Source organism: Talpa occidentalis, unplaced genomic scaffold, assembly GCF_014898055.3.
Source record: "Talpa occidentalis isolate TD23 unplaced genomic scaffold, MPIMG_talOcc4v2.1, whole genome shotgun sequence".
Lineage (NCBI taxonomy): Eukaryota > Metazoa > Chordata > Mammalia > Eulipotyphla > Talpidae > Talpa > Talpa occidentalis.
The window spans coordinates 123,528,913-123,554,234 of record NW_026555331.1 but is presented as its reverse complement, the minus strand read 5'-3'; the positions used below and the strand labels follow the sequence as shown (position 1 = coordinate 123,554,234).

The 25,322-nt window shown below is 41.9% G+C and overlaps 1 protein-coding gene across 2 annotated transcripts in view; it reads left to right on the top strand.

Moving 5' to 3' along the window:
• The window catches only part of LAMB1 (laminin subunit beta 1), a 76,295-nt gene that overhangs the window by 14,912 nt on the left and 36,061 nt on the right, over positions 1-25,322 (top strand). For both annotated transcript variants that reach the window (XM_054692553.1, XM_037511608.1), the window contains exons 6-18: positions 2,939-3,127; positions 3,226-3,289; positions 5,992-6,194; positions 8,031-8,151; positions 9,941-10,129; positions 10,625-10,804; positions 10,939-11,051; positions 12,434-12,513; positions 20,244-20,379; positions 22,009-22,167; positions 24,139-24,266; positions 24,478-24,601; positions 25,028-25,232. In XM_054692553.1, coding sequence (XP_054548528.1) covers positions 2,939-3,127; positions 3,226-3,289; positions 5,992-6,194; positions 8,031-8,151; positions 9,941-10,129; positions 10,625-10,804; positions 10,939-11,051; positions 12,434-12,513; positions 20,244-20,379; positions 22,009-22,167; positions 24,139-24,266; positions 24,478-24,601; positions 25,028-25,232 — 1,891 coding nt within the window. The remainder of the gene's footprint in view (positions 1-2,938; positions 3,128-3,225; positions 3,290-5,991; positions 6,195-8,030; positions 8,152-9,940; positions 10,130-10,624; positions 10,805-10,938; positions 11,052-12,433; positions 12,514-20,243; positions 20,380-22,008; positions 22,168-24,138; positions 24,267-24,477; positions 24,602-25,027; positions 25,233-25,322) is intronic.

Sequence of the window (25,322 nt, the reverse complement as noted above, 5' to 3'; positions counted from 1 at the left end):
AGCTTTTGTCCATATTGGTGCTCATTCTGCTTCATCTTATTTCCAGTTTACTGTGTTTATCACACCTTCCTAAAGCTCTGTCCTGCCTCAGTTTCCAAGATTCTTGCGTTTTCTCCTTCCCCTCTGAAATCCTCTCTGAAGACTGACATTGTTCAGTCTTCCCTTAAGGCTTCAGCCAGGGCCTCCCCAGTGGCGCAGCGGTTGAGCGCTGGGTTGTGATGCTGCCCGCGGCCTCTGTGGCGCAGGTTTGATCCCCGGCTGCTCCCCGGCCGGCACGCAGACCTCTCCTGCCGCCCGCTGCTCCCCTCAGCAGTGTACTTCGGTCCTTCTGCCTGCTCTGCTCCCCGCTCTGGCTCTGGTGAATTCTCTCACCCTCACACATTTCTGACTGTACCCAGTGCATGTATAAACAAACAAACAAACAAACAAATAAATAAATAAATAAACATGCCTCAAAAAAAAAAAAAAAAAAAAAGGCTTCAGCCAGTGAGGAAGAAAGATAGATTTTGGTCTTACTCAGCTTGAATTGAGCTCTGCCCACAGTCTGAACCTCAGTTCTCATTCGTAAAGCAAATACGCTGTGAAGGTGATTCATTTCCTAGGGCTGCCGGTCAGAGCGCTGCAGATGGGTGGCTACACAACAGAGTGGATTCTCTCTTCTGGAGCCTGGAAGGCTCAGCTCAGCTTGTTTCTTCTGAGGCTGCTTTTCTTGGCTTGCATGGCTGCCCTAAGTCTTCACACAGTCTCACTACACATGTCTACAAGTTCCATCTTAAGGACATCAGACTTACTGGATTAGAGTCCATTCTGATAGCCTCATCTTGCTTAAATTGCTCCTTAAAGACCCTGTCTCCAAAGGTGCTTAGGTCTTCCACATTGGATTTGAGGGACACACTTTAGTCCAGACTGAATGTTAAATGAAATAATGTAATTAAGGTCCCCCGGACCACACTTTCCTAGCCCTTTGTTCGTGTTTTCTGAGAGCACTGACCTTGGCTCTCTTATTGTGCCCTTCGCAAGAAGTACATATTAGAGGTTTCAAATATTGGGTGTCTACAATAACTGCCACATCTGTGTCTCAAGCTTCATTCCTGCAGCTGTGCACCAGAATGCTGTTTTCACTTGCCCCGTGGGCGTCTCCGTGTGGATACCTCACTTGCAGTCAGTCCAAGAGCAGATGTCCTCACTTCTCTTCTGTCTTTGTTATTAGGAGCATGGTCCCCTGCTACCCAAGATCGGGTGCCTGAGTTTCCTTTCCTTGAAACTTCAATATCTTTTTCACTAAATTTTCAGAGCAATTAATCCATCCCTTTCTTTCCATCAGGAGTCATGGCCTGAGTTAAAATCATTGTTTTTTTATCATTTGGTTTCCTTGTCTCTTGTTTTTTCCCATATCTAGTCACTCTGCAACAGTTATTTTTCTGAAGTTCAATCTGATCATTTCTTTCTGTCCAGTTAAATCTTTTAGTTTTCCGCTTTCATTGCACAAAGATAAATTTCTCAGCAGAGCAAACAAATTCCTTCCTATCCTGCCCAACCAACCCTACCACCCCCTATAGGCACCTTCACCCCCTGCCTGGCAAATACCAAGTTACCCTGTGAAGATCCAGTTTGATGTTATCTTCTTTCTGAAGCATCCCGTTTTTGTATATAATGAAACATACATCGGTTTTGCTTGCTTCACCATTTTTAAGCATACAATTCAGAGACATGATGTAGAGTCAAAACATTGTGCAACCATCACGATTATATTTCTAGAACTTGTTTCATCACCCCAAACAGAAACTTGACCCATGAAACAATAACTCCCCATTGTTCTTTCCCCTAGTCCCTGGTAAACTATGATAAACTTTCTATCTTTATATATAAAACTTATTCAGAGCATTTCATATAAATGGAACATATATGTTGGTCCTTTTGTGTCTCATTTGATTTAGCATAATATTTTCAAGCTTGATCCATGTTGTGGGAAGTATCAGCATTCAGTACCTTTTTATGGATAAATAATATTCCATGGGCCTCCCCAGTGGCACAGAGGGTTGGGCACTGTGCTGTGAAGCTGTCCGCAGCCTCTGCAGTGCTGGTTCCATTCCTGACCAGGGAGCAACCCATATGGTATGGCAGACCTCTCCTACCTCGCCCGCTGCTCCCCTCAGCAGTGTCTTTGTTCTGTCTGCCTGTTCTGCTCCCCACTCTCTCTGGTAAATTCTCTCACTCTCCCACACCTCTGACCTGTACCCCAGTTCTTGTATAAATAAATAAATCTTTAAAAAAAAAAAATTCCACATTTTGTTTACCCACTCATCTGTTGACAAGCACTTGGGTTTTTTCCACTTTCAGGCTATCAAATAATACCACTGTGAATTCATGTACTAGTCACATTTGAATCCCTGTTTTCAGTTCTTTTGGGTATTGTAGGATTTCCCAGCTTCTTGGGTTAGTAGTTCCTTTTATCACCCCCAAAGTGTACCACATGTTTGACATGCTATAAATGACTTATACCCAAGTCTGTGCCTCATTAGACTGTCTACAGCCTATAGACCACTCTTGGGTACCAAGGAACAGTCATTACACATTTATGGAGTGATTACATGAATGAATAAAAGAGCCATCGTTCGTACTTCCAATCATATGGGCATGGTGACTATAACAAAACTTATTTGCTATTATGGCCTGTTTAGAATTAGCTTCTAAAGGAAAACAGCTTACTAATCTCTGGTAGGGTGGGAGAAAGTGCAAAATTTAGAGGCTACATACTTCCCTTGTAAGTAAGGCGTCATAGAACAGCTTGAAGTATTTGAAACCCAGCCATGGTCTGAAACACCAACCACATGCAGTCAGGACTGTGGCACACAGTGGAGTGATAGTTTCATCTGAGATACTGAAAAATTGCTTATTGCTAATAGAAACCATCAAATGAATCTTTTTCTCCCTTTAGACATTCCGTCCAGCCGCTATGCTGATAGAACGATCCTCCGACTTTGGGAAAACCTGGGGCGTGTACAGATACTTTGCCTATGACTGTGAGAGCTCATTTCCAGGCATCTCAACTGGTCCCATGAAAAAAGTTGATGACATAATTTGTGATTCCCGATATTCTGACATCGAACCCTCAACAGAAGGGGAGGTTTGTTTGCTTTTTATGTTTGATAGTCCACTTGTGAATCTATTTTTTGGTCATTGCAAAAAAAAAAAAATACCAATTGTGCTTATATCTACTTTTAGGTGATATTTCGTGCTTTAGATCCTGCTTTCAAAATAGAAGATCCTTATAGTCCAAGGATACAGAGTAAGCCTGTTTTCAAATAAAGTTTTGATGGAAAATAGCAATCACAGAGGAATTCTTACTCTAGCACAGAATCTAATACTGTTAAATTCAGCCTCTTTATGTTCTTCCTTTCTCTGCGCTGACTACCTGAAGCTCTTAAAATTAGTGGTCATCAAGGATCTTACTGATGGGAACATGTTTTGCGCGTAGTGAAAGATTTATGTCATAAGTATTCAGACAGTTATGCTGATCATAATATTAATGCCTTTATTGCTCAGTATATTACAGATTAAGCTGTTGTAACAAAGCATCCCAAAATATACAGTGACTCAAATAGAACCAAAGTTTATTTCTCTCATTTAACGTTACTCAGAGGAATTCCCAGAGAAGCAACGATGTAGCTCAGTTGCCACAAGTGGGCTTACTAGATAAAACACTGGATGACACCCTGTTAGATGTGACTTTGAACAAGTAATTTACTTAGAACTTTTTTGAGCCTCTGTTTTGTTTTGATTTTTAATCTCTAAATGGAGAAAGTAATACTGAGCCTCAGGCTGTTAGGAGGAAAATGAATTAAGAATGTATGTATATTTTACCGACAAAGTGACTGACACATAGAAAGCATTCCATGAATTGGAGCTGCCGTTGCCACAGGCTATGGCTTAGGTCTTCGGTGAGCCTGGCCCCGACGTCAGAGAGAGAGGATGGTGTTCCCTCTCCAGCTCCAGGCACAGGCAGTCGATCAGAGGCAGGGCTTATTCTTGCTGATCTTTCCCAGCTGTGCATGGCCCTATGTGTAACCAAGGCCCCGCGGAACTTCCAGCTTGAAGCAAGGAAAAGTAGAATGGAAGAAGTCCAGGGAATAGTGCCAGAAAAGTGCTATTTCCTCACTTAAATTAATTTGCTATGTGGTGCAGACTGTCTCTGGTCTGTAATTTACTCATTCATTCTGTTGTAAAATGCTTAATGGCATGTCCAGTCCTGTTCCGTTCCTGCGTGAGCTCTGAGACTGCCCTCTCTGCTCTCAGAATCCAGTTGTGAGAAATGTCCTCGTGGCCTGTGTGATAAACATTTCCTAAGTTCCCAAGAGGACTCACTGTCTGCTCCCTGTAGGTGTCATTTTTGGGATTTGGGGAACGTGTTTCCCTTATCATTGTCTCGTGTTGTTAGATGGCATCAGAAAATCTATTTATTAACGAACCATTCTTCAGAGCGGCTGTGCTCTTGATTTGCTCTGTGATCGAGGGAACACTATGTTTTTCATTGTCCCCATGGTTGAGACCGCAGAGACTCATTTCAAAAGTGATTTTGCCTGTAGAGCAGCAGTCAATATGAGAGTTGGTTGTCGTTAAATGTGGTAGGAGAGAGTGGAGGAAGCCTATTTGTTCTTCTGAGGGCTTGCAGAGATCAGTTCAAGGGTTTCAAAATACTCCAGCTGCTCTTCAAGTTTGTTGTTTGGCCTCTAGTCAATAGGCGCTTGTGCTCACTCTGTGCAGGAGCATTTGTGCAGGAGGAAATGTTGGCATTCAGAAATTCCATTCAGCTCAGTGGCACCACAGTTTCTCTGTTTAGTTTTGGATTTTACAAAGAGCCTAAGTTTAATACTTGGACTTTCTTTTTCAAGTCACGTTATTTCTATAGTCTTTGTTGAAAGCTAAGCTATGCATGTAAGTATTTCAAATTGTGTTTGGGCTTTGAAAGGATCTGTTGCACTGGGTGGGCCAATACCCTGTAGTCTAGGGATATAAATTAGAAGAATGCATTGGCAGAAATCAAGGTAAAACTGATGAGAAATGAAAGACTACAGAGCGGGGTCCACTTCAGCAAGAGCAACTTAACAAGTGATGAATTACTGGTGGAGAAGGTTGATTTGGCTCTTGGTTTGTCAAGTCACTATAGAAAGTAATTGATAGCCCAGCTTCTGGTATAAGCGTAGGCCTACAGACCCAAGAAACAGAAGGAAAAAATGCAAGAAATTGATCTACAAGTGAAAAATAATTTGCCCCAACATCCTAGCACTAAGCTCCTTTATCCTGTACCACTATATTATATTGGTAAGTTATATTACAAAACTGGGACAAAAGGTTGTAGGTTAATTTGTTGTTTAAAAACCTAGATGAGAGTCTCTTCCCCATTTGACTTCTATACGGATGTGAAATTTGGTTACTTGGATTTCATTTATTATAAATGGGAGAGATTTCAGATAGTGGTTTCCTCTTCAACTATAATACACAAAAAATTAATGTTTCTTTCGAACTGTCTTATCATAGTAGTGAGAAATGGAGTACTCTGAACTGGAATGCTGTGATAAACCCTTTCCCACCTCAGTGGAACTTTTGATGTTGAGCCCAACAGTTACTGCTGTGGGAGCGAGTAGTTTTGCATCTTCGATTACTATGTGCACGGGGGTTCTGATAGTTTTGCAAATACACTCTTCAATATTGCTGCTTTCTCACTACCCAAAACATCACTTTGCAAACAAATCCCTCACAGAATAGATACCCTCATTAAGCTGATGAGAAGGCAGTAACTTTTCTTCTAGGAACCATCCCTTTAAGTTCTGCTTTACTTTTCTGGTCACCTAGACCATACAGAGGGAGGAAACTGGACTGAAGCCATTTTAATTTGCCATGCCTTTCTGCAAAGAGAACTGATGTTAGATAATTGCAACAGGAGACTTGCTTGTTTGATCAGACTTTTCATCTTCTTGGTGACTTTCACAGATCTCTTAAAAATCACCAACTTGAGAATCAAGTTTGTAAAACTACACACTTTGGGAGATAACCTTTTGGATTCCAGAATGGAAATCAGAGAAAAGTATTACTATGCAGTTTATGATATGGTGGTTCGAGGGAATTGCTTCTGCTATGGCCATGCCAGTGAGTGCGCCCCCGTGGATGGATTCGATGAAGAAGTAGAAGGAATGGTAAGCGCATGCTCAGCGAGCCTTTCTCTTTTATACAGCCGACTATAAAATGCAAAAGGGGGTTAGTCTTAATGCCTTTCACATTTTCTAGGACAGTTGTTTTCCAGCTATCCATTGAACCCTCTGCACATTTCCTGTGGTTGATTGTTGATTTTCTCTGAGCTTCTTGAACTAAGAGAATATAAGGGCAGCTCATATCATAGACACTGAATTAGTTTTGAGGGAATTGCTGCTGCGGGCTGCTGCTTAAGTAGATATTTTAGTAAACGAGGATTAAAAAGTCCAAATAACAATCACGTTTTTCTTTACATTAGGAAAGATTAAAAACCACAAGCATTCCAGTCTTTATGCTAGAAGGCATAAATTGATCCCTGCCCAAAGAAACTGGAAATTTGAACCTAGAACCAGAACCACAAGCTATCATTTAGGAATCAAATGAACTTGTTTCTTTATACCTTCTATTTTTGTTCTTTTCCCACTCTGATGCGATGTTGTGTATTCAAATCATGTACTTCTAAGAATTTTGAATTTGGATGATTTGCCCAATGGATCAAATTGGGGTATTTTACTAGTTTCTAGGTGAACCGGTAATTTTTTTAGACCCATAGATTTTAAAGACTGAATTTACTAAACCTTATTAAAAGAGACCAGGGATTAAGTAATTTGCCAAAGGATGTAACAGAAAGAAACACAACTCTGGCTCTCCCTTTCCCCAGCATCCCTTCCACTAACCTGTGGGCCTCCCTTTATGATGAAGGGCGAGACTTGCTTACTGTTTGCCTTTGCAAAGATAGTTAATTCTCATTCAAGAGGGTGTACGGGATTGAGAATACTCGGCACCCTAAATTTGCCTTCTCTTTATTAAGTACTTAGAATATGTATTGTATGTTGAATTTTTCAGAGCCTGAACAGAGGATGTGTCCCTTGAATCTTGTTGCTACAGCTTTCCGAGAATCCTGGGTAGCTCAGTGCAATGAGTCGGGTGTGTGGTCAATGCCACTGCTGTTCTGTGTCTCAAAGTACCTTGCCCTATTTATTCAGACGCTGTATGTTTAAGTGGTGTGTGCTTCAGAACTGTTTTTCAGTCTGTGTAAAACCACCTGTAATGGGAGAATTTTAATCTGCTAACTGCACTCCTGTCAAGATGGACCAAGGATGACCTGTCTGCCAGTTCCTGAACTCTATTCAATGCAATGTAGATCAGTATAGCATATCAAAGGCCCCTTTGTAAAGGAAATTTAAATTTATCTTCTTTGGAGATGTTATATTTTCCCTACTTAAAGGGGTGAAAATTAATGTAAGTGTAGCAAATGGTTAATTTTTTCGATCTCATTTTGTTTGGAAAAAATTAACTGCCAGACTTGCAATCAAAAGAGAAACAAACATGATGTGGTGGCAGAACTTGCAGTGATGTAAGTTGTTTCCTAAGTGGTGTGTGCCTTCAGTTCTGAATTATAACTTTTGTTTATTTCTATTATAGCAGATCTTTTTAAACTTGTTTTTTTTTTCTTTTTTAATTCTGAAGAAGCTGGTTTTTAAAAAAATTCTAAAGTGACTAATTTTGTTCATTTGGGTTCTTCTCATAGATACTTCGGTAACATATTTATTGAGCATCCATTATGTAATAGGAACTATTCCTACAGGTGGGAGTTGTAGCCATCAACAAGACAGATAGAACTCACTAGGAGGAAGGACAAGGTAAAAACAAAGTAACCCTTACTGTGGTGAGCTAGAGATTAGTATGAAAAGGGGTTTGTATTTTCCATTGATTGTGACAAAAATCTAGTCACGAGTTTTGCTCTTACTTTGCTCTTTTCTGCTTTTATAACCTTCAAGGTTCATGGACACTGCATGTGCAGGCATAACACCAAGGGCTTAAACTGTGAACTGTGCATGGATTTCTATCACGATTTACCTTGGAGACCTGCTGAAGGTCGAAACAGCAATGCCTGCAAAAGTAAGTCTTCGTCAAAAGGACATTTTGAATCCATTTGGACTCCAATATTCATTTCTAACTAGAGGTACTATAATAGTGCACTTTAAAAAAAAAGATTTATTTATATAAGAACCGGGGTATAGGTTAGATGTATGGGAGGGTGAGAGGATTCACCAGAGACAGAGCGGGGAACAGAACAGGCTGACTGACGAAATACACTGCTTAGAGGAGCAGCGGGCAAGACAGGGGAGGTCTGCTGTGCCATGTGGGATTCTCGCTGGCCAGCCAGGATTGAACCGGCACTGCAGAGGCTGCGGACAGCTTCACAGTGCGGTGCTCAACCACCTGCACCACCAGGGAGGCCCTAATAGTACATTCTTGCAGAAGGAAAAGTTACTCTTCTTTGCCCAGCTTTACTCATACTCCCAGAAAACTGACAATACCCATTCAATTCAACTAATTTGGTTGTATTTACTGAGCAGTGTATATGTCTTTGGCAGATTTAATAGAAGTCTGACGTGTTATCCCTGACCTTGTAACTGTTTTTAAAACAAAATGACCATGACAGAACAACATGGCATAAAAGATGGTCTCAGCTGTGGAACAGAGGTTCCAGCCTTGTTTCTTGTTTCTACCCACCTTGAGCCTCTGGCATTTTCCCATCCATCCATCCATCCATCCATCCATCCATCCATCCATCCATCATCTCAGGAATTTTTTGGATAGAGGTGTAGTTTGAAACACCACCTCTCCTCCCCTCCACACACACTGATCGTGGTAAATTACCTCCCTTCCTCCTTGCAAAGAATAGGCCTGCCCCTGCCCCAATAGAAGGATGATGCTAAGCAGTGGAGACAACAGAGAGGTCCAGCATAGCCAAAGCTTGGCTAGTAATACAACTGCTGGCCCCTGATGGATGGATAAGATTGCTCAGGTAAAGAGAGAGAGGGAGGTGGGAGTTCAGGAAAGGAGAGCAACATGAAACCGCAAAAGTGTGTCGTGGCCACAGGAGTCTGTGCTAGGAATTGGTTCCAAGGTTTAATTCAGCCAGCGTATCAAGGGCAGTCCTTGCTAGGCACTGAGGATACAGCAGTGTAGAAGGCCCAGTCCCTCTTTGCAGGCATTGTGTTGCCAGGGTGGAGTGTCTGTAGACGCTCTACAGTCCAGCCCCTGACAGCCATGCCTGGTAAGAAGACAAAAGGAATTGATTTGAACTGTTGAGCATCAGAGTGAGATGTTTAAAATTGGGTGGGACCAAGTCTGCCAAATAGGAGAGACAGATTGCACTCAAGGCTGGGCTGTTTAACAGGCCCTAATCCTGAAGACTCCAGCCTAGCGTGGCAGGAATAGGGAGGAGAAGGAGGTCTTCACGCTATCTTCCCCAAAGCCGGGAACCTGAACAGGCTTTTCCAAGAATAGCTTGCCTAGAAAACCCTCTGGAAGGCTGTGCTTCATCCAGGTCCACGCCCAGCAAGATCCAAAGGTGACCTCCATGGCAGCCTTCCTTTCAATAAGCGCCTACAGGAACTTTCTCCAACAGTTTTCAACTTCTTATAGCCCATTCTCTTTCAGAGAGGGCAGATTCTTGCAATTTTTACATAAAGTACACACTTTGAAAGCCGTTTCCATGACTGAGGATTTAAACTGACGACCTGAGCCGACATGTCCTTTGTCCCCGCCAGCACTGTCTTACTGCTGTCTTGCCTGAGCTTCATCCGCAGTTTCTGAAATGGGCTGCCTGCCTACATCCCCATGCTCCCTTGGTAAACAGACTTATGATGCTTTCCTTGACACTGGTCTTGTCACACAGAGTGTAACTGCAACGAACATTCCAGCTCATGCCACTTTGACATGGCGGTGTACTTGGCCACGGGAAACGTCAGCGGTGGCGTATGTGACGACTGTCAGCACAACACCATGGGCCGCAGCTGTGAGCAGTGCAAGCCCTTTTACTATCAGCACCCAGAGAGGGACATCCGGGATCCAAACCTCTGTGAACGTAAGTGGGGCAGGGCACCTAGTAGGGCCACTCAGAGGTTGTAGTGTGACCGTCAGACCCAGCACTGTTGTTTTTTTAATTTATTTTTTTAAAGATTTATTTATTTGTGCATACAAGAACTGGGGTGTAAGCCAGAGGTGCGGGGAGTGGGGTATGAGAAGATTCACCAGAGACAGAGCGGGGAACAGAACAGGCAGATTGACTGAAATACACTGCTGAGGGGAGCAGCGGGCGAGTCAGGAGAGGTCTGCTGCACCATGTGGGTTTCTCTCTGGCCAGCCGGGGATCCAACTCATGCTGCAGCGGCTGGCGATTGCTTGATAGTGTTCTCTTTAACCCCTGCATCATGAGGGAGGCCCCTCAGGACTGTTATTTTAGTAGCTGCACAGGATACCAGGAGTAGAATTGTCTTTATTTCTGTGAGATTTGGAGGGATGAAGAAAATGTGTATTTATACAAACATACATTCTTTTTCCTGGTGCTTTTCACTCCTAGACTGTACCTGTGACCCTGCTGGTTCTCAGAATGGGGGAATTTGTGACAGTTACACTGATTTTTCTGCTGGTCTCATTGCCGGTCAGTGTCGGTGTAAGTTACATGTGGAAGGAGAACAGTGTGATGTTTGCAAAGAAGGCTTCTATGGTTTGAGTGCTGAAGATCCATTTGGATGTCAATGTAAGTGTGTTTGCTAACAAGTTTGGGGGTTCTCATATGTTCCCAAATGTTCACATTATGTTTTGTAATTCTGAATCCTGACAACAACTTTGGACTCCATTGGTTTGTGTTTTTCCATTTTATGTTTAATGAAGCCTGTGCTTGCAATCCTTTGGGAACAATTCCGGGCGGGAATCCTTGTGATTCGGAAACTGGCTACTGTTACTGTAAGCGTCTGGTGACAGGACAGCGTTGTGACCAATGTCTGGTAGGTAAATCCTGACTCTCTAGGGCAGGGAGTGTGTTTTAATAGAGGATGCTTTTTCCAATTGTAGAGTCTCCCATCACCTTTATTTGTAATATTTAAAGACATTAGTAGACAGTTCACAGAAGAGGAATTATTAATGAATAGTGTTGACAAGATAGTCACTATAGCAGCTAATAGAATTGTAAAATAAAACCACCGTGAAATATCATTTTTCAGATAAAGTTGACAAAATTTTTTAAAATGGGAATGCTTGGTATTAGTACACAAAGGGGAGCAGATGCTTGTTTGCTGCTGATGGAAATGCCACGTAGTGCACACATTTTGAGACGCATTTTGGAGATAGGTGTCAGTAGCTTGTCAAACTGTGCATATCCTTTAATTCAGTGGTCCTATTTCTGGGAATCTATCCTAACGAAACGAGAAAAATGGACAAGGATGTACTCACGAGAAGACTCATTATGTCTTTTATTAATCATAGCAAAAAAACTTGGAAGTGGCAATGGGGAAAATCACTAAGTAAGTGTTGGAACTTTTATATCATGTGATATTTGGGTGTCATGAAAATGACAACAGTCAGGAAATGTTTATTTAAAAAACACAGGATGTAAACAGCATCTTGATTATATAGGAGGAATGTCATTCATAAAAAATAAAATACAGAAGGAAATACACAAAAAGTTAATGAGTGATTCTGGGGGTAGCAATTCTGAGAATAATTGAAAAAAATTTTCTCAATCTTTGATAACATTCTTGTGATTATTTTTATAATGGGGGGGGGCAGCCACTGCCCCTAGACTATGTTTATGGCCATTAAATAATACATATTTGCATGTATCCTGATAGATTCTTAAATTTCAGAAAGTCTGATTTAGTGAATCTGCTAATTAGGAAATATTCCATTTATTTCTATGTTCTTCTCCAGTGCTTTAAGAATCAGTGATCTTCTTATTTTTCAGTTGTGAAAATTATCCTTGTTTTATCCTGCTTCACCATAGATAAAAAAAGAACTTTCCTCATGGAATTTATGACAGTCTGGGAATGTTTAAAAGCCTATCAAATATTTACAAACACTCTTACTGCTAGAGTAATTCTAATGAAGCAAATTGGCATTCTTTACTGCTTGCTCACGTTAATCACAGGTCGAAGGACTGAGACTCCAATGTGGTGCATTAGATGATTAGTATAACCCTTTCCTGCTCCAGTGACCTGCAGCTTGGGACTCTCTTATTTCAGAATACCCAGAGCTTCCTTTTGTTGGCTTTTTCTCTCGTGAAAATGAATGCTTGGTGAAACAATCAAGACAGGCCATAACTTGTCTCTTGCTCAGTCTGTTGTGCAATGACAGGAACCCACCTTTAGATGTTTAATCTTTTGTTCTGCAGCCAGAGCATTGGGGCTTAAGCAATGATTTGGAAGGATGTCGACCCTGTGATTGTGACCTTGGGGGAGCATTAAACAATAGGTGAGTGGAGCTTCACTAACTCTTGTACTCAGTCACCTGGGAAAACCCTCAGGACCTCAGGGGGAGTGTGACATTCTCCGTCTCTTAAGGATATATGCAAAGTGTATTCACCTTGGATTTGAATGCAAGATAATCACTTTTACCTGGAGTCTCAATATTTTCAAAGCTTTATTCATTCAAAGTTAGCTTTGAAGCTTTCTAGTGTATGTTTCTTAGGCTTTAATTTAGTTGTTTTCTTACAGTTATTTTGCAATATTTTCTAAATTATGGAAATAGTAGTATGCCCATAGTTCAAAAAATTCAAACAATTGATACAGGTGCCTACCCTTTCTCCCTGTGTCCCACAGCCTAGAAGTGCCACTAGGACAGTTTCTAATCTCTCTCTGCAAATTAATAATGAGGGCCTCCCTGCTGGCCTAGAGGTTAAGTCTCAGTGCTATCACCACGACAACCTGTATTCAATCCCAGACAGGGAGCTACCCACATGGCGTAGCAGACCTCTCCTGTCTTGTTCACTGCTCCCCTCAGCAGTATATTTCAGTAGATCCACCTGTCCTGCTCCCCACTCTGTCTCTGGTGAATTCTCTCACTGCCCTCCCTACCCGCATTTCTGACCTATACCCCAGTTCTTCTACACACACACACACACACACACACACAGAGAGAGAGAGAGAGAGAGAGAGAGAGAGAAATCAGTAATGGTGCTCAGAATACCCATTAAAAATGGTCATTTCCTTTTAAATAACATGTTAGATGTTTTCAACAAGCAAGTACAAAGGAAAAAACCAGTCGACATTTTCCCACTGGGCTTTACTGATGTATTTTGAAAATCAGTATAACAAATCTATGGAAACTATTCTGCAACTTGCTGTTTTGAATCTAGAGATTTTTTTTATAGCAGTATGTCTTTTTTCACCTCTTTTTAAAATAGCTTTTTGCTATTCTCTATGTGAACGTGGATGATTTGTTTATGTGCAGATTTTTTGCTTCTTAAAAATGTTGCAACGACTGTCCTCATAGATACATCTTGAGGACTGTTGCTGGAGATAGCTATAGGTTAGGTTCCCAGTAATGGTGCAGCATGTCCCTTATTTCAATAGAAAATGTCAGATTGCTCTCCAGACAGACTATGCTAGTTCATTTTCCTACCAGTCAATTACAAAAATAGCTTCTTCCCATTCCTATGAACAGTTGGCATCATCAATCATTTCATTTTTTGCTAGAGGATGGAAAATGGCCTCCCATTTGTACTTGTATAAAGAATCTTTTTGCCTTTTATTTTTTCAACATCCAATTCTATTGTAGAAAATTACATATAGTCATTTTTGCAACTTCAATGTGTTAGTAACTCCTTGAATAGCTGAAATGTGAAGCTCTAAAAATTTTCAGATTACACATTTGGCAAGATGTTAAATTTGTGGGAGTTGTATTAATCACCTTTGAGTCAAAGAGAATTTTGCTCTCTGTTTGTTCCTGGATCTGATTCAGAACATCTGGTAAAGAGAGTGCAAGTGACTGCTGAGAGAATAGACAGATGTTTCCTTGTGGCCCTAAATCTTCCCTGAGAGAACACACGGAATTCACTGAGCAAGCTTCGTCGACTCAGAAATGACTCTTACAAGCTGATTTCCCAACCCCATAGTAGTTGACTGGCAAGAGTAAGGCTTTAGGACGCAAGAACATGTTCTGTTTGGCCTCCGTATCTGGACTTGTTCTCTTCCAGATTGTTCAGTTAAACTCAGTCCAGCATGTAGCACCTGACACTCAGTGAATTTCTGTTCTTAGAAAACCTCCAGAGGGCAGGAAGCAAGGACAATTCCATAAAGGCCAGGAAGGAAGACATACTCCTAGTCTGCTTATGGGATCAATTCTCAACTTTTCCTTTGTGACTCCCAGAACAAATGTTGATTCCTTTAGTAACTGATTCCTCAATTCAAAGCTGTCATCACTTCTAAAACCTTTCTGGTTTTTTTTTTTTTAAGATTTATTTATTTATGCGTACAAGAACTGGGGTACAGGCCAGAGGTGTGGGGGTGAGAGGATTCACCAGACACAGAGAGGGGAACAGAACAGGAGGAATGACTGATATACACTGCCGAGGAGAGCAGCGGGCAAATCAGGAGAGGTCTGCTGTGCCATGTGGGTAGCGCCCTGGCCAACTCGTGCTGCAGTGGCTGCAGATAGTTTCATAGGTTGTGTCTTAACCCCTTTGGCCCCAGGGAGGGCCCCTAAAACCTTTCTTGATTAGATGAATGCAGCATACGTCACTCTCCAAATGATGTCATGAACTCAGGAATGTCCTCTGTTCCTTTATCCTGCATGGTTTCTGTTTCCTACACTCTCTCTTATTTCTGTTTCACACATTCTTCCTGTCTGTAAATCCACCCATGGCCCATCTCTGGCCCACCCTTAGTCTCGCCTGCAAAAAAGTATAAAAAACAGAATGTGCTAATCAAGAGTTTATGAAGCAAAAAATGTTAGTGAAGATTTTAAAGTCAGTAATCTGACAAGATTAATGACTGGTGAGATGCCCTCTCTTTTGGCATCATTAACACCTGCACAAAGAAAAACTTTTTAAAGATGCCCTAGTCCTGTGACTCTTGGGGTTTGTGGTGATCCCTTTAAACGTCATCCCCCCTACGAGTCTTTCTCTAGGAGGCACATGAGGCTGATAGAGGCTGGGCCTTCGGGAGCCTCTTTTCTACTGGAGAATGCCTGACGCATAGCAGGCACTCAGGGAATACTTGCTGAATGATTCGTTGTAACTACACATACATATCTCCTATATGATAATATTCCTTTGCTTTGCCTTAGACACATAGTAGGTATTGAATAAATATTAAGTGAAAGAATTTGAAAAATAAAAGATTAAATTGTAAAGATAAAATATGTGCTCCTTAGGCTCTGCAGTCTCTTAATATGGTCCCTAATATTCCTTAGGCCAGAAATTGTGTAAAAATTATTTGAAGTGGGAACAAATTTTTAAATGTTTTAAATAATGAGTCAAGTGGATTTTTATAGAATAATAAAAGTTTAGTAATCTGTGTCTATGTTTACAGCTAATATGAAAGCTGGAGTATTTTAAAGTAAGACTTACTTGATTTCAGTAGGCCAACTTAATGAAGTTTTGTCTAGTAGATAACCTACTTTCATGAATAAAGATGAAGTAGTGGCAGTGGTTGCTACATTAATGCTTAAAAAATATTGAAAATACAAACTTCTTAACAGAATTTTTCAAAATCACTTATCGATTATATTTAGAACCTTGATTATCTGGCTTGAAACCCACCACTTTTTTTGAAGACCTCTGCTTCCTACATTGAAGTCCCCAAACTTCCCTTGATGTCTCGAAACATCTTATTTGTGCACCTTTTTTCTCCCCCGCATCTCTTTTAGCATTTATTTTATTTTGCTTTGTATTACAGCTTTTTATATTCAGAAGATCTTTTTGGGCAGGGTTCATGTCTTATTTATTTTTCAATCTCCCTTTGTACCCAGTGCAGTGGGCCTTGTTGGTACTCAGTAAATGAGGAACTGAGATTTGTTCTAGTTCGAAACCAGGGCAGGAGTAGATGGACACTTTCATCAGTACTTGGAATCATTATGATGTATCTATCCCCTTAATCACTGGCCATAAAGGGTTATGGAACACCACCCCTTGCTTTAAGGAAGCTCACTGGTTGGAAGAGTGAGAGGAGGGAGGGTGCCCAGAATTAAATAGATGATGCTTGTCAATGTGGAACCCACTCCTATTTGTAATCAGAATTATGGAGGCGATGTCAGTGTTGAGCAGAGTGGTAGATCTTAGGAATGATGGTTTTAATCCCTTAATGCTTAGTTCAATTTCTTAGTAATAAAGTTGAGACTGTACAGTATTTTCTGTTTATCACTATTTAAGTACAATAGAATTTTCCTTCCAATACAACTTTTAAAAATGTTCTAATTATGAGGAATCCATGCTTTTAAGAAATAATCTTGACCATCACCCATTGAGAAAAAATGTCTTAGTTTTCTATTGCTGCCTCAATAGATAACCATTGCTTCGTGGCCTAAAACAATTTAAATTTATTTTCTTAGCAGTTATTTATGCTAGACATGGTCTCACTGGGCTAAATATGTAACTAGTGCTGCATTTCTACCTGAAGACCCTAGGGTAGAGTCTGTTTTCTGCTCATTTGAGTTGTTGGCAGAATTCAGTTCCTTTCAGTTGTGGGAACTAGCTGTCAGCTTCTAGAATTCTCTCACAGTCCATGACTCATGGCCTCCTTCCTCTGTCCACAAAGTCAGCAGTGGTAGGTCACATCCTTCCAAGTCATCCCTAGCCCAATTTTCATCACGAATTTTAAAAATTCATGTGATGAGATTGAGCATAACCTGGAATCAAGGTTAACCCCCCCATCTCCAGGCCTTTATGCCATGTTAGCTAAGTGTCTTCTGCCACAAGAGGTAACAATCCATAATTTTGGGAATGAGGACAGGAGCATCTTTGGGGGATGGTTTATTTTGTCTTATGTTATTGTTCTGTCTTATGGATTTCATGAATTGAATCTGCATGTAGTTACAGGGAAGTTTGTGCGGGAACATACAAACTGATGAAGTGTCCCTTTTCTATCAGATGTGTTCACTTGAACACAGGGAAGAATAATTTGCAGGTACTGAATTTTTTATGTCAATGTGGAGGAGGTAGGATTTGACCTTGGTCTTTGGAAGCTGAATGAGATTTGAAAGATGTGGCAGCTGGGCAGAAAGGCCTTATAGCTGAAAGGAAAAAGACCTGTGAGTGCAGAGAAATGAGAGTGAGTGTGGTAAGTTCAAGAGCTGTCTGACCTTGACCATCCCCTCCTGGCTCTGGTCATTCCTGTCTTGGTCGATGAAAATTCTCTGCAACATTCAGAGCCACCTCTTTCCTGATGCCCCATTCAGTCTCCTCAATCACTTAGACAATGTCTATACTCATACTTCTTTGCACACAGCTCTATGGCTCTTACTCTATTTTGATTTGTTATATTGTGTAATTGTTTTATTGTTTATCTACCTGATGGTAAGTTCTTTCAAACAAGGACTATTCTCTGGTTGTACATTTTTCTTTATCATTTAGCCAGATATAGTGGACTCACCAAGGAAGTAAGGATGAAGTCAGAAGAAAGTTGACAATAGGCTGAAATGTTGAGGTTATTGACACCAGGAAGCATAGCTTCCAGGAGCAATATTTGCTCAGTAAATATTTTTGGAAAAGCTGGAGGAGTGTGGCTCATCTGAAAGTGGCACCAGAGAGACGATGGCCTGTGGAGGCTGCTGGAGACCGGGGACGGTGACTTGATATGAGAAGAAACATCTTGGGTTTTTGTGAAATGATCAAAGAAGCACTAGGGGAAGGTTGGCTGGGATTGGCTTGGAAGTGAGAGATGGACTAGATTGGGGAGCAGGGGAGGGAAGGCTGGGAAAGTGAGTTCACTGAAAGAGTAGGTGTTGAATTGGAGCCCTGCCTATCAATGACAGCACTTAAGTCTGTGGACACAAAGAGGCAGGTGATTGCCAGGACTGGGAGAAGCCAGTTCTTTTCTCATGATCAGCCTGTCCTGAGTTGTTTCCTTAGAAATGTGCTGCAAGCCCAAGGCAGCCTCAGGAGCCTGGCCCCTGCTGCCTTCACCACCGCCTTCATCTGCGCCTTCATCTGCGTGCTCTCCGGGGCAGTGTGCGAGGGAGCGGGTCGTTTTCTTCCTCTGTGGTTTGTGTTTTGGTCACAAACATCTGGAAAGGAAAGATTTTCTTTTGTCCATATGATGTAATGTCTGATGCCTGGATTTCAGAAAATGGCTGTTGTTGGTAGACTGTGCCAAAAGTTGGCTAGGTCCTAATTGGAACAAGATTTCTGCCTCTGGGAATTGGCTGTGGGATGTTAAGAATTCATACTCCTTTAGGGAAAAAATGGTTTATATGGTATACAGGAAGAAGCCTTCAGCTAGGCCATGATGGCTGTTGGGGACATTTTCCATAAACCTCTGAGGGTTCAGTTTTCCTATGAGTAAATTCCTTTAGGTACTTGATTTAAAATGAATGTGGGAATGAGAAAAAATAATTAACTCTGAATGGATTTAAAGTAACACTTCCTGACTTGAACAAAAAAATGGATGCATGTGGTTTGGTTTTACCTTGTACATAATAAATCACGATGCTCAGGACAGAAGAGACAGGCAGAGGACAAAATGAATATATTATAGTTGGTCCAGAGCCTTTATTATGAAACCAGTAATGACTAATAAAAGTTTATTATTTACATTAAATCTCTTTTTTTCCACTTACTCAGAATGCCTACGCTTCATGCATTTATTTGTTCAACCAGTGTTGAGTGGGCTTCCTTTACATCAGGCCGTGCCCTGGGGCATGGGAATAGGGTAACTCCCTGGGTGAATAAGACACAAGCCAGGCCCTCAAGGAGTTTACAGACCAGTGGTAGGGCTAGATAGGCCTGTCAGTTGTGTTACAAGAAAATGACACATGTCTTAACAATACAGATAAAGGCCAAGTAAGGTCTTAGAAAACACCACTTGAAAAAGGTGGAGGGAAGGAAAGAAACAAGTTTCATAAAAGGGGTGAAATTTGACCGGGGCTTTAAAAAATAAGTAGGATTTGAAGATACAGTGCCTCAACTGTACTCCTACGTGCCGGTGGTGTAGCTCTTGTGAAAAAGAGGGCATCACCTCCTGCAGGGAGGTGGTGTCCAAAGGGTGGTTCATTCTTTAGGATGGGGAGGGGTCGTGGGGAAGTGCCACAGCAGGCATCATTGTGAGCTCACTCTCAAAAGAATAGATGGCTCCTTGCTGGGTAACTAAGGAAGAGAAGGACAATCAGGATCCAGAAAGAGCCTAAGCAAACAGAAGGGGAAGTGAACCACCCTGTGCACTTGAGAAATAGTACGTAGTTCACTAGGTTTGGAGAAACAAGGAGAGAAAGCTTCAGGGGCAGAGAATGACCAGACTGTGGAAGGCCTGCAGTATCTCCCCAAGGGCCGGTGTGCATGGAGGAGATCAGGTTCATGCATCTTAGAGAGGCCACTTGGGCAGCTATGTGGAGGGACAGTGGCTGGGGCTGGGAAGTTGGAACAGACTCAAGTGGGATTCCAAATAGAAGACTAACGGTGCGTGTGAAGGCTGAAGAAAGGCATGGCATGGAGGGCTGGTAGGAAGGGAGAAGAGATACTCAAGGTGCCAGCAGGCAAAGCCATGGTATTTGGTTCCTGATTGAATGACAAGAAGGAATTTAGAGAATAAGTTTCCAACTTGGTGACTCAGTGGATGGTGGTGTCTACCCCAAGAGAGCACGTGGGTGGAATTGAGTGCCGCCCCCTTGGTTCTGTGGGTTTGGACCACCACTGGGACAGAGGAGCTGGAGCTGTTTTTCAGGAACTTAGATGTTTGTGTCTCAGGCCTGGGAAGGGTTTGTAGTTGGAAATAAGGCAACAGATAAAAGATTAAAGCAAGAATGTGTTAAGTATAGAAACCTCAATGTGTGGATGAAACACAAGTGATGAGAGAGGACAAGAGACCCAAGTCTTCGCGAGCTTTCAGCTTTGGAGTCTGGCAATATTTTTTCCATGTACTTAATTTCTAAAGGAACTAAAAAAAAATCTACATGAGTGTTTCACCCCATTGTATGTTTAATGGCAAGCATAGATCTACGTGCAATGGTCTATAAGTGAGCACAGCTGACACGCTCCGCTCCCCTTGCAGTTGCTCTGCCGAGTCAGGCCAGTGCTCGTGTCGACCTCACATGATCGGGCGTCAGTGCAATGAAGTGGAATCTGGTTATTACTTTACCACTTTGGATCACTACCTCTATGAAGCAGAAGATGCCAACTTTGGGCCTGTAAGTAAGGGAGTGCTTGCCAGGTTGGTAAAGCAGTGTTTGGGGGGCAGTGATGACATTTGCACATTATAGAAAGAGGCTACTGAAGCATTTTTCATTTCAGCATAATGAGTGGTAAACACACCACAGAGACTGGATACTTGATAAAGAAAGGGATACATTTGGAGAAATGCATTTGTTGGGTGATTTTGTCATTATGTGGACATCATAAGGTGCAATTGTCCATATCGAGGTGGTGGGGCCTACTACCCACCCCTGCTATGTGGGATAGCCTATTGGGATCAGGCTTGTATATGTGATCCTTCATTGAGATGTTGACCGGTGATTGTATGACACTATAATGGTGTAGTATGAGAAATACCGCATCAATGGCAACCATATGGTAGTATATTAGCATATCAAAGTAGCATGCTATACACTTTACATTTGCTAAGTGTAACACGTCAAATTTATCAAAAATAAAAGGAGCATTTTTGTAATTCTTTTTGTGACTATAAAGATCAGAACCATGCCTTCTGGTCATGTTTAAAACTAGATAAACCTAAAACCCACAGAGACTTAGGAGCATTCACTAATAAGGTTTTTGATGTTGGGATTTTTTTTTTACTTTTTCTTTCATTCTTTTTTAGATTTATGCTCCGTTGTTGATTCTGGGAGAGATATTCAGAATATTGCTTCAGTTTTCTTTTGTTGCATAATAGATCTTCTCAAAATTCAGGAACTTAAAATATATATCTGGCACTGGAATGGGGGTGGCTGAACCAGCTGGGGAGTCACAGGGCATTTTTTCCCCAGGTGATGTCTCCCAGCAGCTCTGGGGGGACACCTCACATCATGGTGGGGTCAGCTTAGTGAACTGCTACATGACCTCTGACTTCCCAGAAGGGGAAATGAGAACCTGCCGGTCTCTGGCTCAGAAGTCCCAGAATGTCATTTCCTTGTGTTGTGTTGGACATGGATGCCAGGGCCAGAGCAGATTCAGGGGTGGGTGACACAGATTTCACTTCTTGATAGGAAAAGCTGTACACACATCCATCCAAGGAACGGAGGACTCCATCTTTGACAATGACTAATCACAGATCTTGTGTAATAATCCTGTGAACACAAACGCATGAGTTTAGCCACTCAAATCGATCAAGTCTCAGTCAGGGACAGTCGGAGTGATTTCCTCAGCAGTGACATTCATGCATTTGTCATGTATCCCCACTCATTCTTGGAGCTTGAAACAAATGCCAGTGAGACACATAAATCCATTAGCTACTCTACTAGCCTGACAGAAAATCTGGGAGATGGCTCACCACTCCTAGACTGGTCTCTTGTTCCTTTACCCTCCTTCCTCTGGTTATAGCAGGTAACGTCCACCCTGAGATTTTGAGTCTGATCTCTGGGCTCCCAGGCTACTTCAACTACATAACTAATAAACCAATTTCCTGTTTATATGTCAAAAACTTTGTACAGTGTAGTGGGAAAACTGACTTGGAAAAAAAGGCACTATCTCTACAGTTTGGGACCTTTGGGGCCTTTGAATTTCTTTGGCCATTACATTTAAGTGAATTCCATTTCAAGTCAAGCCTAGCCTTTAATTGGATTCCTTTGGAGTAACCTGCCTGCCTGTCTCCTTGTCCTCAGGGCGTCAGCATAGTGGAGCGGCAGTATGTCCAGGACCGGATTCCTTCCTGGACTGGAGCCGGCTTTGTCCGAGTACCCGAAGGGGCTTATTTAGAGTTTTTTATTGACAACATACCATATTCCATAGAGTACGAGATCATAATTCGCTATGAGCCTCAGGTAAAGAAACCCTGTGTGGATGGACTATGGGGGTGAGGGGAGAGGGATTAGTAGAAAAATCTTTCTTCTAATAGACCTAGTCTCTGTAAAGTTTGGAAGCTTATTAGATTAGATCAACCTGATTTTCTACTTCCATGTAAATTAAAAGGCATCTTTTTCTTTAGTATTTAGTGTGAGCTCTTGTTCCAAGTGTGGCACTTGAACTTGCTGGGGACTGACGTAGTGATGAGTGTATCTGATGCGCTCTTTCCCTCAGGGCTGCGCTGCCCGCAGATGGAAACTTGCTCCTAGCTGTAGTAAAGGGCTATAGGTGGAAAGTAGAAGAGCAGAAATACAAAACAGTGGTAAAAAATGGAGATATTTATGCCAGACAGGCTGGGCCAGGAGGTGCCAAAATGTTTCAGAAAGAATCAGATGTATGGAAAACAGTAGGGAGGTTTCTCAAACTATTAACAATTGATCAATTTTTAGATTTTTAGGCGATATATAATCCAGCAATCCCACTCATAGGTATCTATTCGGAGAATGCAAAAACACTAATTTGAAGAGATACATGCACACTTCAGCACTGGTTACAGCAGCCAATTTATGGAAGCAACCTAAGTGCCCAAGGGTGGGGGAGTGGATTAAGAGGATGTGGTATCTAGACACAGAGGAATACTACTCAGTTATTAAAAAGAGATGAAATCTTGCCATTTCAACCTGGATGAAACTGGAGGGTAAAATACTAAGTGAAATAAGTTCCAAGGAGGAGAAGATGAATACCAATAGCTTCCCTTATATGTGGAACATAGAGAAACAAAGCAAAGGGTCAGACAAAACCAAACCTATAAAAAAAACTTTAGAAATCTGACTTGGCAATTGCAGTTACAGTATGGGGAGGGGAGGGATTTCAGTGGACTCTGGGGAGGATGGAGGGTGTCTTGGTGATGGTCTTGTGTGATGACAGGCAACTGAGGAGGTGTGATCCTTTTTCTCTGAAAAAGTGTACAGTACTGTAAACCAGTGTTAAAAAGTGTACAGTGACTGTAAGCCAATGAAAAATGAACTAGTCGGGGGGATAAAGAATCAGACCTAGATTTTGAAGCATTGATTGGAATTTTGACTTAAAAGAAAGTTAAGGAATACCTTGAGCAGAGAGGAGAACTACTTGGAAAGGCCTTTCACATAGCCAGGTAAGGGCTGGAGTTGGAGATGTTAGGAAGAATGCTGGGGTCAGGAAGAGAACTTGGACTCTACAGTGACAGGAAGCTAGTCAGGGCTTGGTTTTTTAAAATCTGTTTATCGAGGTAATGTTGGTTTACATCACTGTATGGACATTGCAAAAGTAGATTGTCACACCATACCCACTACCAAAGCCCCAGTAACCCTCCAGCCTCCCCCTCTTTCTCTGGTAATCTCAATTCTGAGTCAGATTTCTAGGGTTGGCTTGTGTCTGTTCATATATTCCACATATGAGTGATGAAATCATCCAGTGTTTGTCTTTCTCCTTCTGACTTAACACAATCCTCTCAGTTCCATCCAGATATCACAAATGGCAAAAGTTCATCTTTTTTATAGCTCAGTAGTATTACATTGTGTGTATATAGTGAATCTTAATCCACTCATCTGTCTTTGGTCACTCAAGTAGTTTCTATGACTTGGCTATTGTAAATAGTGCTGCAAGGAACATAAGAGTGCATGTATCCCTTTGCATTAGTGTTTAATAAAGGGTTTTGAAAGGGATTTATCTTGAGTTATGCTTTAAGATGGCCTGGAAGGGACATCACAGGGGGCTGGGAGAGCAGGTGGAGACTGTTAGGTGTGCAGGTGATTAGGGCTGGTATTGGGCAGTAGCAGTGGAAATGGAAGAGGGAAGGGAAACCAGGCATTTTTCTACTTAAACTTACTGACCAATGAGGAGAGGTTGTTCTCAAGACAGGCAGCAATGGGCCAGCACAAATGGGCCTTTTTGATTGTTTCTTATTCTAGCTCCCCGACCACTGGGAGAAAGCTGTCATCACGGTGCAGCGACCTGGAAAGATTCCAACCAGCAGCCGATGTGGTAATACCGTTCCTGATGATGACAACCAGGTGGTATCCTTATCTCCAGGCTCCAGGTCAGTGTGACTGCGCTTTGCAGGTCAACAGAACTAATGGGCAAATTAACTTTTTTCCTTATATCTTGTATAGCAACTTGTAGAGTCACCATTTCTGAACTAGAGCCAAACATTGGCTATCTACTTGCTTTCTTTGGGGGGTGGTGAACATGGAGCTTTGATGGATTGATTGGGTGCTGACAGTTTAATTTTGTTTTTTGTTTGGGGGCAGGTATGTGGTGCTTCCACGCCCTGTGTGTTTGGAGAAGGGCGTGAACTACACGGTGAGGCTGGAGCTGCCCCAGTATACCTCCTCGGACAGCGGCGTGGACAGCCCCTACACACTCATCGATTCTGTGAGTGGTGGATGGTTTCTGACCTTGCAGGGAAACCTGGGCAAAATAGTATCCCAGGTCCCCTGCAGGGTTTGAGGAGGGGTAATACTGATTAAGCAGAATCCATCATTCTTGCCTCTGAGGTTGCTTTGCTTTCTTACTTGAACACCACACCTTCTGGGAGGGATTGACTCAAGGTGATTCATTCTGAAAATATGAAGTGCTTTAAAACTGACATCTCAAAAGCCATGAAGCTCTGTAAGGTCTACCTAAACTTTTCTGGCAAGAATATTTAAGAGTGAGGTTTTCATTTTATTCAGTCTAATTTGTTACTTATCAAGAGTCAAAGAAGCATTTTTGGTTTTGTCTTTTTTTCATTCTTCATTGCCTTCCTTGATGACACAGGAGCCACAGTAAGAGTATTTTGCTGTTCTCATTTCTTCATAGCTTGTTCTCATGCCATTCTGCAAATCACTGGACATCTTCACTGTGGGAGGTTCTGGAGATGGGCTAGTTACCAACAGTGTCTGGGAAACCTTCCAGAGGTACCGATGTCTGGAAAACAGCAGAAGCGTGGTAAAAACGCCGATGACTGACGTTTGCCGAAACATAATCTTTAGCATTTCTGCCCTGCTACACCAGACAGGCCTGGGTAGGTACTGCATCCTTTCCTTCTTGGCAGCTAGGGGTGCATCTGACATCATGTGGGCGCTGGAATGTAAGCCCTAGAGTTTGGGTTAGG